Source organism: Eschrichtius robustus, chromosome 21, assembly GCF_028021215.1.
Source record: "Eschrichtius robustus isolate mEscRob2 chromosome 21, mEscRob2.pri, whole genome shotgun sequence".
Taxonomy (NCBI): domain Eukaryota; kingdom Metazoa; phylum Chordata; class Mammalia; order Artiodactyla; family Eschrichtiidae; genus Eschrichtius; species Eschrichtius robustus.
This window is the reverse complement of record NC_090844.1, coordinates 30,054,378-30,066,659: the sequence shown is the minus strand read 5'-3', so window position 1 is coordinate 30,066,659 and position 12,282 is coordinate 30,054,378. Positions and strand designations below refer to the sequence as shown.

At 57.8% G+C, this 12,282-nt stretch overlaps 1 protein-coding gene across 1 annotated transcript in view; it reads right to left on the bottom strand.

Annotated features, from left to right (window-relative positions):
* The window catches only part of ADGRA2 (adhesion G protein-coupled receptor A2), a 34,634-nt gene extending 27,721 nt beyond the window's left edge, over positions 1-6,913 (bottom strand). Inside the window, exon 1 of the mRNA XM_068532079.1 lies at positions 6,231-6,913. Coding sequence (XP_068388180.1) covers positions 6,231-6,493 — 263 coding nt within the window. The 5' untranslated portion in view covers positions 6,494-6,913. The remainder of the gene's footprint in view (positions 1-6,230) is intronic.
* Between the last annotated feature and the right edge of the window lie 5,369 nt (positions 6,914-12,282).

The following is a 12,282-nucleotide window of genomic DNA, read 5'->3' as shown; positions in this document are numbered from 1 at the left end:
TAAATTAGTCCTTTAATCCTTCCAGCCCAGAGGTTTTCCTTGGGAGCTTGGAGGTCCTGCTCTTGTCCTGCTTTGTGAGCCTGTATTCAGTCGCCAGGGTGAGACTGCAAGGCCCCTGAGGGCGAAGGCCAGCTCTCTCACCTCACAACAGGCACTGGCGGAATCGGTGGGTGGCTGTCTGGAGGGGCAGAGCCCCAGGGAAGGTGGGGTTGGTCCAGGAACCCCGATTTTCCCAAGTCGGGAGGCATTTTTTCCTGCCTCCACTTCCCACCAAATCCTCTGTGAAGTGATTTCGTACTTAGTGGTCCCCTAAGTACACATGTATCGTTGCGGGTGGCACCCCTTTCCCCGGCTCACTATCCACGTGGGGGAAGCGGATTGGTTATGTCCCTGCCCTGTCCCCAGGGAGGACGGCTCTGATTGGTCAGTGTGGGACCGGGATGACCCGGAGCAGGAGGCCCTAGGGTCTGGCTAGGAGCTGTGTGACCTTGAGCAAGTCAGCCCCTCTCTGGGGGTTTTCTCCTCAGTAAAAGAAGGATCTGGACCGAAGATTCCCACTCCGTACGTTTGATGGCTTTTCCCATCCTGGATGTCGAGTCTCCTGAAGTCTAGAGTTTCTGCTCCAACACACAGTTCCCATCAGGCAAAGCGCCCTGCGGGAGGGGGGGCCGGGAGAGGAGAGGGAGGAGGGGGCTTCGACCTCCCCTTCGCTTTCCAGCTGGGAGATGTCTGGCCCCTCAAGTTCAGGCTGGAACTCCCTCCTGGGCCGCTCTCTGTAGCCGGTTCCCTGCTCCTCCGTGACAGATTGGTCCCCTGCCCCTCACCTGGTCCCATCCACTTTACACACCCTTTGCTCCCCCAGCCCGGCTCCCCCAGCCCGCCTCTCCCCACTCCCAGGGCTGGGAAAGCTGGGTCCTGGGAGGGCTGCCCGCGTTAGCTACACTCCACAGTGTCTCTGCTCTCCCACCCCCATCACCCAGTTCTAAAAGCAAAGGAATGTTCTGGAGTTTGGGAAGGATGGGGGCCCCCGGAGGAGGGAGGAAGGGGAGGAGGCAGCTTTGTCCTGTCAGTGTCTGAGCTCTAAATAGAACGGAGCGGCTGGGCTGGGGGAATGAAAATAAACAGCCCCTCTGAACAGCCCCTTCCTAGCAGTTAACCGGATTTTCCTTCTGGTTCCTCAGCCCAGGGCCATTTCCCTCCTCTCCCCTCCCCTCTTCTCTGTCTGGTCCCACGGGGGCGAAGGCTCTACCTCAGGGTGATGGGGGCGTGAGGGGTCCTGGTCCACGCTGCGTGGCATGGGGGAACTCACCTCCCGTCTCTGGGCTTTGGCGAGGAGAGCTCACTGAATGGAAGGACAGAGATCACCTCAGAGGTGGCTGGAACTCTTTCTCCTTTAGGAAAGAGTTCTTATCCCAATGACTCCCATGTGGCATAAACTTAGGAACACTCGCTCCCTTTAAAAACATGACCCCAAATTTAAGGGTCAATTTACGGTGAGGTTCAAATTACACCGGTCTGCCCGTGCCTTTGGGGGAAATTCGCCGACTCACCAGGACTAGGGATTGCATCCCTCCCAACCCTAACCCAGAGGGGTGATCTACAGTAGGCGGCAGGAAGGGACTTCCTTAGGGGTCAGGAGTGGCTGGGTTCTTGCATGGGTTCTGAAAATTTCAGGCCAAATAACCCATTCTGGGTCCTGGTCCCACTGGGGGCCGGAATTACAGGTCCAGTCTCTCTGGTGCAAGAAGGACTCAGCCAGTGAAGCACGGATGGCTCTGCTCTCCGCCTGGCGCTCCCCTGAGCTGGGACCCTGGGCCCCGACGTCCTGCACAAGGGGCAGCCCTCAGGGCAGGGCTCCTAACACCTCCAGGAAGGGGCTGATGAGTCCTGGAGCCTGGGCTGGTGGCCTCCAGCTCCTCCAGAAGGTAGCCGGGGAGATTCCTTCTGAGTCCCTCCCTTCAGACCAGCGGGGGTCCGGGAGCCCACATGGGGGCGCTGCAGCTGAGACCCCTCCCCGCCCCTCCCCGCCCCTCCCCCGGCACCATCGGGAGGGTAAGGGAGAGTGTGTTGGAGTCTCCAGCCTCTTCCCTCCTTTCCTTCTTTCTCCTCGCTCCCTCCCCCTCCCCCTCCGCCGGCACAAAAGCTCTCTGTACACTGCCACTTCCTCTGGCTGCTGTCTCTGAGCCCAGACCTTATGAGAACCATATGGGGGAAAGAGGGTGGAAGGCAAGGGGGTGGGGAGGCCGCGCGGCCCGCCCCTCCAGCCACCATCTCCCTCCGCTCGCACTCTGTGCAGGCGGTTGGCACACTTTGCCCCAAACTCCCCCTAAGCGGATCCCGGGGGCTGGGATGAGGGGCACTGAGAGGTGGGCCCAGTCCAGAGCTGGAGGTCCAGAGGGATGTCTGTGCTCAAGAACTGCTGGGCCAAGCACGGGGTGGGGGTGGGGCTGGGAAGGGGCCTCCCCTCCCCTCCCCTCCCCTCCCCCGGGGCTCCCAAAGACCACCAAACTCCCAGCAAAGGGCCCCGGCCTCCGCTAGGCACATCTGGGTGGGAACTGCCCCTTCTCCCCTATGGGGGCAGCCTACGTGGCGGGCAACTCCCCCAGATGGGAGGCTGAGGGGATGGGGGCTTGCGGGCCCTGGGAGAATCTGGACCGAGGGACCATCCCATGCCCGCCCCTCTCCTCACCCAGCTTTGGAATGTTCCCAGGTCAAAAGGGCCTGGGTCCTGCTGGGAAGGAACCGGGTTTTTTAAAGCAGGCTTTGTGTCCATTGGGTCCCAAGTCCAGCTAGGTGAACAGCGAGTCTCTCACCTGAGAGGAAAACTAAACGAACCCAAGCAGCTAATCCTGACGCTGGCGTCAGCTAAGCTGTGTGGCTCTTGGCGAGACGTGGCCCTCTCCCCATCTGGCCTCAGTTTGCTCAGCTGTCAGACGCTGATTTAGGGGCCGGACCTGCTGGTCCCTAAGGCCCCTTTCGGCCCAGGGGCCCAGGAATTTATGACACTGCCTGGTATCCTCCGAGGGCCTGCTTAGATGTCCTGGGAGGTCCTCGTAGGAGGTTTCCTTCTAGAGTTATCCATCATCAGCCCTTTCCTGGAATTCCTTAGTATCCCCCTCACTCAAACTCCCAGAGCCCAGAACCAGAGGGCAGGCCCATCAGCTGCTGCGCAGGGCGGGCGGGGGGTTGACAGTGGTCTGCGTCTCCCTCCTCCACCCGGGTTCTCCCTGTGATAAGCCACTTCCACCCCGCCGCCCATGAGACCCTGCCCCTCAGGGAAGGCCCATAAAGGCTCCTGCTCTGGACAGGACGTGCCCTGTGCACTGGGCCTCGAGAATGGGGGCTGGGGTGGGGCAGGCAGATCAGGAAGGAAGCCAAGAGTTCAGCTTTCCTGGAAAACCACGAACGAAAATCCATTAGAGGAAGAAAAAAAAAAAAAAAAAGCCAAGTGTGGGGAGAGGGGGCCTGCAGTCTACAAAACCAGAGGGCAGAAGCCGAGATAACAGAGTGGAGGTGGAAGGGTTTTCCGTGAGGTGCACAGGGCTGTCGACAGGATTGCCCTCAACGGCTTGGAGGCTTTCTGAGCAGAGACGGAGGCTCTCTGCAGACAGGCACCTTATCTAGCTCTTCCTCTGCCTGAACAGTCAGCCGGGCTTCCCAAAGCAGAGGCCAGACTCTCCCCCAACTCCCCCAGGACCCACATGGGCAGGGCGGTGTGTGGAGGGGACTGGGAGATGGTGGCCCATTCTGGAGGAAAACAGGGGAGGCGGAGGGAGGGGAAAGCAATAATGCAAAGACTATTGGCCCAAGTCCTGTTGTTTGCACCAGGTGATGGGCAGAAAGGGGAAAGGGGAAATTTGGAAAAAAAGAATAATAAACGAGTAAGGAGGAGGAGTTTGGGAGAGTGTGAAGGTTTTTGTGCTCATAGCCTCTCTTTGCTGCCAGGCTGGAGCGGCAAAAGCCCCTTCCCAGCCCGTCTTTTCCTTCTTCCCTCGAGATGCTTGCTGGGTAGGGGTGGGTTTGCTGGGGGGACTGAGCCCCCAGAAGAGAATCCCTGCCAAGCTTCTGCTGAAGAAGAACGTGCGCTCTTTTTCCTTCAGAAGGCAGCTTGGGGGAGGGGTTGCAGTCAGGATCGGGATTAGGTGGAGCCTGTGGGGAGAGCCTAAGGCATATGTCTGTGGCAGCTTTTAGTCACACCCCCGGCTGATGGGCCAGCGGGCTCTCAGGGGTTGCTCCGGCCTGACCTGCCCTGTCTGTTGTTCCTGCGGAGATGTCCAGCCAGGCTGCGGGGGCGGGGGGGGGGCTGTTCTTTTGGAAGGTATCTTAAGCCAGGTAGGTCAGTGGCCTGGGACAAAAGAAGGGCCCTTCCTCCGGGGCTGGTTTGGGATGGGACGGTGAGCTAGCAGTCCTGCTGGCTGCCACCCTGTTCTGATATATTCTCGCCAAGAGTTGGCCCCGCTCTCTCCCTGGAGTGGCGTCGATGGGAATTAGCCGTGGCTGGAAAGCATTAGTTACCAAATCATTCTAAAATGTACTGCAAAACCACCTCTTAATGTTTCCCCCCTTCTTTCTGCCGTCAGTATGTTAGGATTCCCTAATCCCAACACATGCGTGTGAGCACGGCTGCTGCAGGATCCAGGGCACACACACGATCCTCTCGGAACTGAATTATCGTGGCCCAGCGGGGACTCACACAGACATCAGCCCAACCATTCCACACAGCAAGCATTTTTCTCCTCCAGAACTGAGTGGGCTGGGGAATGCCCAGGCCTGTCTGGACACTTCAACCCCAGTGGACACTCAGAGGGACCTGAATCAGCTGCCACAGCTGCCTTCCCAGGCCATGGCTGTATCCCTGAGCTGCTGGGACGTGGGAGAGAGCAGAGACACGGCTTCCACCCCCCTAATGCACACATGCACACACCCACCCCAGCTGGGGAAAATGCAGGCCAGGCGGACAACGTCAGAGGCTGACCAGTCGTGTCCTGTCAGGAAGCGGGCAGCCTCTGAACTCACCCAACCAGAGGCGTTACTGTATTGTTCTGGACACAATCGGATAGACTGTGAGCCAGCTCCAACTCTGGGCAAGGGGCCGTGGGGAAGCGGTCGCCGCTGGGGTCAGGAGGACAGGGAAGGGGAAGCGGCTTGGAGGCTGGATCCAGGACGGGAAAGGAAGGAAGGGGCCGCCGCCAGGGCCCGACCCTCCGGTCCACGGCGTGCGTGGAGCTCCAAGCACGTGGTCCGCGCAGGAAATCTCTGCGGTGGGGAGGGGTCGCTAATTCTCCTGCAGTTACGGGGACTTCGGACCCCCATCGAGGAGGCTTGGGGTCGGGTTGCGGGCGCAACGGGCCGCGCTGGTTGCCAGCAAAGTGAGGGCTTAATAAGGCCCGGGCTTGAGGAGGGAAAGGGTATGACGGAAGGAGGCTGGGAGGCACCCTCCTTCCCCTCGGCCAGGTTTCTTTCTCTGCACTCTTTTCGCGAAGTCAATCGAGAAACAGCCAAAGTTCACTTGTCTTTATATCCGAGGAGGGGAGGAAGAGGGAGGGATGCGGGATCCAGAGCAGAGCTCAATTCACAGATGCGCACGGCGGGAGAGGGGTCCTAGTGGGAATCGGGACGCCGGGGTCTCATTCACACCAGAAGCGCCTGCACCCCAAGGACAGACTTTGTCGAGCCCACCCTCCCGCCAGCGCTAGAGAGACGGGCTGCAAGCGGGGCTGGCAGGCTCCGGGGCCCGATGGGGCGCCCCCCACTGGAGGAGCCAGGCCGTCTGGATGAAGCCGGGAGACTCCTCCAGTGCGGCCAGGGACGCGTCCGCGGTGGTAACGACCACAGCCATCTACTGGGCCGCGGGCGTCGGTCTTCCCTGAGCCTTCCCCTCATCCCACCCCCCGAAGGTCCGCAACACCAGCCCTGGCTAGAAACTCAAGGGGCGCGGGCGTCCCGCCAGCGCGCATTCCCTGTCACCTGTGCAGGTGAGTGGGCGCCCGCGGTGCCTCACTTTGGGGAGCCCCCGCCCCGCAAGGCTCCTTCCTCCCTCCACATCCCTGGAGCCCTAATCTTTCCCTTACTTCTCTTCAAGCCTCCCTTTTCGGCTTCTGGACTCAGGCCTGTCCTAGAGTCTCTGAAGTGGCGCGTCGACTCTGTCCCCCATTTCCCACCCCTCCCGTCTGGTCTCCTTTCGTCCCCTCGTCGGGGCTCGAGCCGGGCCGGCCAAGCAGGATACTTACAGGGTAACGGTGCTGTTAGGCAGAAGGCCGGGCTCGGGAGGCTCCGGGAGGTCCCCGCCGCCGCACACCACCCTCCTGCGCGCCGGGCTGGGGGCGCCGCCGCTTAGCCCCTTGGGCCGCTCCCCTGAGCACTTGCAGCTGCGGATAGGGACCGGACAGCCGGGCGCGCCGCGGATCTCGGGCGCCAAAAGCAGCAGCCACTGCAGCAGCGGCAGCAGCAGGCGCGCGGGCGCCCACCGCATCCTGCGTCCCGCGGCGCCCATCAGCCCATCGCCCCGCGGGGACCGACAGCGCTGGGGCCCGTCTGCGCGCCGGCCGGAGGGATCCGGGCGTGCGAGAGGCGTGCTCAGCGGGGGCCCGGGGCGCTCGAGGGCGGAGCGGGGGGCCCTGGGCGGAGGCAAGCCCCGGGGTCCCCGCCGCCGCGCCCCGGGGGCATGTCCGGCGAGCGCCCCGGCGGGGAGGACGCGGGCGCGGCTGTCAGCGCAGCGCGGGCGGCCCCCGGCGGCGCGGCCCGACTGTCTGCGCGGTGCTCCCGGGCCGGTTGAGGCCGGGCCGCTCCGCGTCGTCTGCTCGCTCTGCGCGGGGCTGTGACCTAGCGGATCGAGCCGGGCTCCTGCCGCCGCCGCCGCTCCGTGCCATGGACGGAGGCAACTCGGCTCGGCGCCGCTCCCGCCGCCGCCAGCCCCCGCCCGCCCTCCCGAGAGGGCGCCCTCCCCTCGCCAGCTCGTCCGTCCGCGAGGCCCTAGCGCCTCCCGATGCGCAGCCAGGCCGCTGCCCTCCGCGGAGCAAGAGCGGGCCAGCCGGCTGGAGGCCCCGCGTGTCCCCTGCACCCGCCCTGAACCTAGACTTCTCCCTTGCGCCTCTCTCCCCCCACCCAGGAATCTTCCTCTCCATAACCCACCTCAGACCTCAAAGCCAACCGCCATCACTTTCCACAAAACCCTCCCTCACTCGTGCCGTCCAGCCTGCACCCCCGATGCTTCTGGGGCTTTCATTGACCCGCGGGCTTGGCCAGAGATGGCCATGTTTTATATTGCACTTCGTTCACTGCTCTGGGGCTGCTGAGACTCGGCTTCCCTTGACCCCCTGACCTGGTGGGCCAGTCTGGAAGCCGGGGCTCGCTCTCACAGCCCTGCTCCAGCCACTGCAGGAGACAAGGCGGAGGCTAAGGAGGCTCAGACCCTCTGGGTGACCTCGCCCAGCGGGGGGTGCATGTCATTCGGCCAAGGAGGGGTCAAAGGCCGAGGCAGGCCTGCCAGATCTGGCTGCCTACCTTTTCCACATCCGTGTGTGTGTGTGTGTGTGTGTGTGTGTGTGTATTTGATGGTAGGTGGGAATGAGGGGAACACAGAGGGAAAAGCAGGCATTCCCGCTGGGTGTGGAAGGAGCACAGCGCTGAGTCAGGAGGGCCCGTTCTCGGCAGCGCTGACAAAGGGCACAGCCCCTAACATCCTGGGGTATCGAATCTCGGGGGTCAAAATGAGGCCCTGCCTGCCTGCAAGTTGTGGCCTGAGAATGAGTGAGTGATGGGGGGCACTCGGATGGGTATGAAAACTGCCTTGGGTCTTAGATGGGCTGCAATGCAAGTTGGGAACCGGGCTGGGTATAGAGGGAACAGTGAAGTGTGGCCCAGTGTGTCTGCTTCCTCAGTTTGCCCATGAAGGCGGCCTTTTCTGCCGCTTAATGCCACAGCACCTTTGCTGTGGAGATGCAGTCTGCCCGGGTTGAGGGATCCCTGGGCAGGGCTCCTGTTCCCCATCCTTCACTGGGCCACCAAAGTCGTCCCTCCGGTGACTGCCACCTTCTTTCTGTGCCTTTGGCCCTGCTGGTGTGTGTGGCACCTTTTCCAGCACGGTGGCCTTTCAGCTGGGTCCCCACCCCCCTTTACTGGGAATGGCTTCTTTCCCTTGCGTGGGCGGCAGACGCTGAGCCCAGACGCTGGCTTCTTCTGGCTCCACAAGTCTCTCCCAGTTGCAGGCTCTGGTTCCTTCAACTTTCAAAGATAAATAAATAGTGATTGCAAATGGAAGAAGGGAGAAGGGGACCGGCCTCCCCCAGCAGCAGCCCTCCTCAGGGCGGGCACGGGGCTGGGCCTGCATTCCTAGGAAGGGTCCTCACAGAGCTGCGGCCCACAGGCCGGTCTGCCACCCAATCATCCTGTTCGGAGGCCAGGGAAGTTCTCAGAGACAAGAGAAGAGGAGGCCTCTGGCCTGGGTCACACAGCTTCCCCGTCATTTCTTTTTTGCTAAATGAAGACACTCTAAGTATGGAAAGGAATTCCACTGAAACACCGGCTCTCTGAGGCTGAATCAGGGCCAAATGACATTTGATGAGGCGATGCTTCCCCACAGGTGGGAATGAGGTGAGTGGTGGAGACATTTACAAAACACTGTCCTGTCCTGCTGGTCATCACTTTTGGTCTCTATACCCATCCAGGAAGGTGAGTGGAGCAGGGGTTACTTCCCCATTTTACAAACATGGATGAGGAAACCAAATCGCTGAGAGAGAAAGAGACAGGGCTGGGAACTTTTCCTCCGATTCCTTTTAAAATGCTCTTTTCTCTGAGCCACTCAAAACTTTTCGCATAAAAATCCTTCCTGGTTATCTGTTCTCAGAGGTGCAGGGTGGAATGAATGAGTGGCTACACGTTTTGAAGTTTGTTTGCAATAGAAAGATGACTCAGGCTTAATTCCCACCCTCACGACATCTGGTTAGGAAGCTTGACCCTGGCCCTGATCGCGTGTGATAAACTCTTCGTTGAATTATGGATAAGTTACCACGATATAGGGATGGGTTGAATTAATCCTGCCTGAAGCAAGGGAGGGGGGCTTACCAAAAGCTTTAGTCCAATCTCGCACAGAAGTGTAACCGACCTGACTCGACTAGACCATAATTGTCCCCTTAAGGGCCTGGGGGACTCACATCCATTATGCCGTCTCTAAAGAAGTTGGCCTTTGCTGGGTGCTAGCTGCCAACGTCTGTCTCACCTCCAACTTCAAAGCTGATCCATTCCCCTTTGTCAAGGAGTGGCTGCGGCCTCTTACCCCACGATTGACCAGACCCTCCACTGGGGACAGCTGAGAGTGGAAAATGGGGCCACGGTCCGTGTCCCCTCCCTCTGAGCCCAGAGCAGAGCAGAGCTAGCACAGGACAGCCTGCACATCAGGCCAGCTAGCACCTACTGAGCGCTTGTTGCCTGCTGGGCACTTGTGACTATGTTTTACAAGAATTAGCTCATTTTGTCCTCACAACAGGGTGAGGATGGCTGTTTTAACAGACAAGAGGGGAAGGGGCACCTTAAGAGTAACTTGCCCAAGGATACACAGCTCAGAAGTGATGGAACCAGGATTTGAACCAGGAACTCCAGATTCCAGCGTCCACTTTTAACCGCCGTGCTCTATAATTTCTAGGGGAGGAGGGGACTCTCGATAATCACCCGAAGAAATTCCCTCACTTCCCCTTGAGGTTTTCTCGTTTTGATTCCCTGGCCCTCTCTGAGCTGAACCTTTACAGATGTCCACCCCCAAACCATAGCTCGTGGTGGAACCAGGACCCCCAGCCCTAATTCTTCTAGCAGAGTCAAGGAAGGCAAAAGCTTTCCAAGGAGTTCCATTCCTCAGCTAGAAGAAAATAGTCTCTCTCGAAAGACTATGAGAGACTATAAACATGTATAGAGGACTTCCCTGGTGGCGCAGTGGTTAAGAATCCACCTGCCAATGCAGGGGTCACGGGTTCGAGCCCTGGTCCGGGAAGATCCCACGTGCCGCGGAGCAACTAAGCCCGTGCACCACAACTACGGAGCCCGCGTGCCACAGCTAGAGAAAGCCCACGTGCAGCAATGAGGACCCAACACAGCCAAAAATAAATACATAAATAAATTTAAAAACAAAAAACAAAAAACACGTATAGAATCAGAGCCGGCAGTAGCTAACACCGCCCAGCTCCAGGCCCTGGTCTCTTCTCCTGGCTGTCAGGGTGCCCCCCACCCCGGGGATGTTCACATTTAATTATCAGGTTTCCCGGCTCCCTCTGTGCCTTCTCATCTTCCAGAGGCAGGATCCTAACACAGACCCAGGGTAACAGTGGATGAGCTCATGGCCCATAACTGGATCCATCATGCAAACGTGACAGCCCTCCAGAGCTCTTTTACTTTAGAAGGACACGGAGGCACAGAACCTGTGAACCCCACCCCTTTCTCCCACCTCCCCCCACCCCCATGGCTCTCCTGGGTGGTCCTCTGAGCTCCCTGTCCTCTCCTCCCTGTGGGGACTACGCTAAGCTGCCTGTCCTGTTGGAACAGTCACACTGGGTGTTCGTGGCAGAGAAATGCTCATGCCTCAACCGGAAGGAATGAATAGGAATTGTGGGAAGCTACCGAGATAAATATTTGGGCCTGAAAGGGCTTCCCTTTGGAGATCAGACTCCACCCCATACAGGGTACCTGTGTATACTTTAGACGCTCTCATAGGAGGGGGTCATAATCTCTGTCTCCATGAAAATATGACTTCCCCTTTAAGTGAAATCTGCTCATATTCACCCAGATGATGGATAACCTCCTGCACTAGGAGTGTCGTGCCTTAGAGCATGGGACTCTGAAGATTCAAATCCTGGGCTCTCCATTTTATGGATCACGTAACTCAGGGCAACTCACTTAATTTACCCAGGCCTCAGTTTTCTCATCTGTGAAATGGGGATAAAAAAAGAATATTTACTTCAGAGGACTGTGATGATGATGTCAGTTATATGTCAACGGTGCCTGTGTGGTATACTATAAAAATATATTTGGTCTTTGTTCCTGACCCCCAGCTCCTAAAACCCTTTGCAATTCCTGAATGACAGGACTACCTTCTGTTCTTCATCTGGAGCCTCTCTGGGACACACCGGAGTTTCTGCTCACGAGGGTGGTACTCTTAGCCTCAGGATGGGGGCTGGTCACCAGAAAGACCTAGTGATTCCAGGGTTGGCAGTCTCAGCCCCACCCACTGGCCTCTGGGAACAGGATGGGGGAACTGGAGATTAAACTTTATAAAAACTCTTGAACACTGAGATTCAGAGAGCTTCTGGGGTGCTGAACAGTCACGGTGCTGGAGCGGTGGCACACCCAGGATGGGCACGGACGCTCCACGCCCCTTCTCCCCATAGCCTGTCCTATGCATCACTTCATTTGGCTGTTCCTTAGTTGTATCCTTTATAACGAACCAGCAAATGTGAGTAAAGTGTTTTCCTGAGTTCTGTGAACCGTTCTAGCAAATTATCGAACTTGAAGAGGGGGTCATGGAAATCTCTGATTTAAAGCCAGGAGGGTGACCGAGGACTTGTAAATGGCATCTGAAGTGGAGGCAGTCCTGTGGGACAGAGCCCTTAGCTTGCGTGGTCTGTGCCGAGCAGTCAGTGTCAAAATCGAACTAAATTATAGGACACCCAGTAGGTATTGGAGAATTGGAGAGTTGGTTGGAGTCAGAAAACACTCCAGCCTGGCACATTCACGTACTCAGTAAATGTTAGTACGGCCTGCTGCTGTTTTTGTTATTGATACCTGCTTAGTTTTGTCCTGTGTTATAGTTCACTGTTTACATATTTGAGTCTTCCACTAGGATGGAAGATCCCAGAAGAGGCTATTATTTTCCTTATTTCTATGATTCCCAGCCAGTTTTAGTGCCCAACAAATAGAAGAGACATTTAATTAACTTGTTCAACAAAGTGTTCCTGAGATCTTACTTATTTAAACAACATTTGTTGGGCATCTACTATGTGCCCAATACTGTTTCGGGCACTGAAGATACAGCAGTCAGTACACAGAAGGTAAAGTTTGTCGTCTCATGGAGCTAATGTTATAGCAGAGGGAACCAGATAATATGTAAATAAATCAATAAATATGTATAATCTAGTGGGTGGGGATAAGACCAATGAAGCAAAATTAAACAGGGTAAGGGAACAAAGAATGATGGGAGGATGGAAGCAACCTAAGTGTCCATCAACAGATGAATGGATAAAGAAGCTGTTGTGTACACACACACACACACACACACACACACACACACACAATGGAATA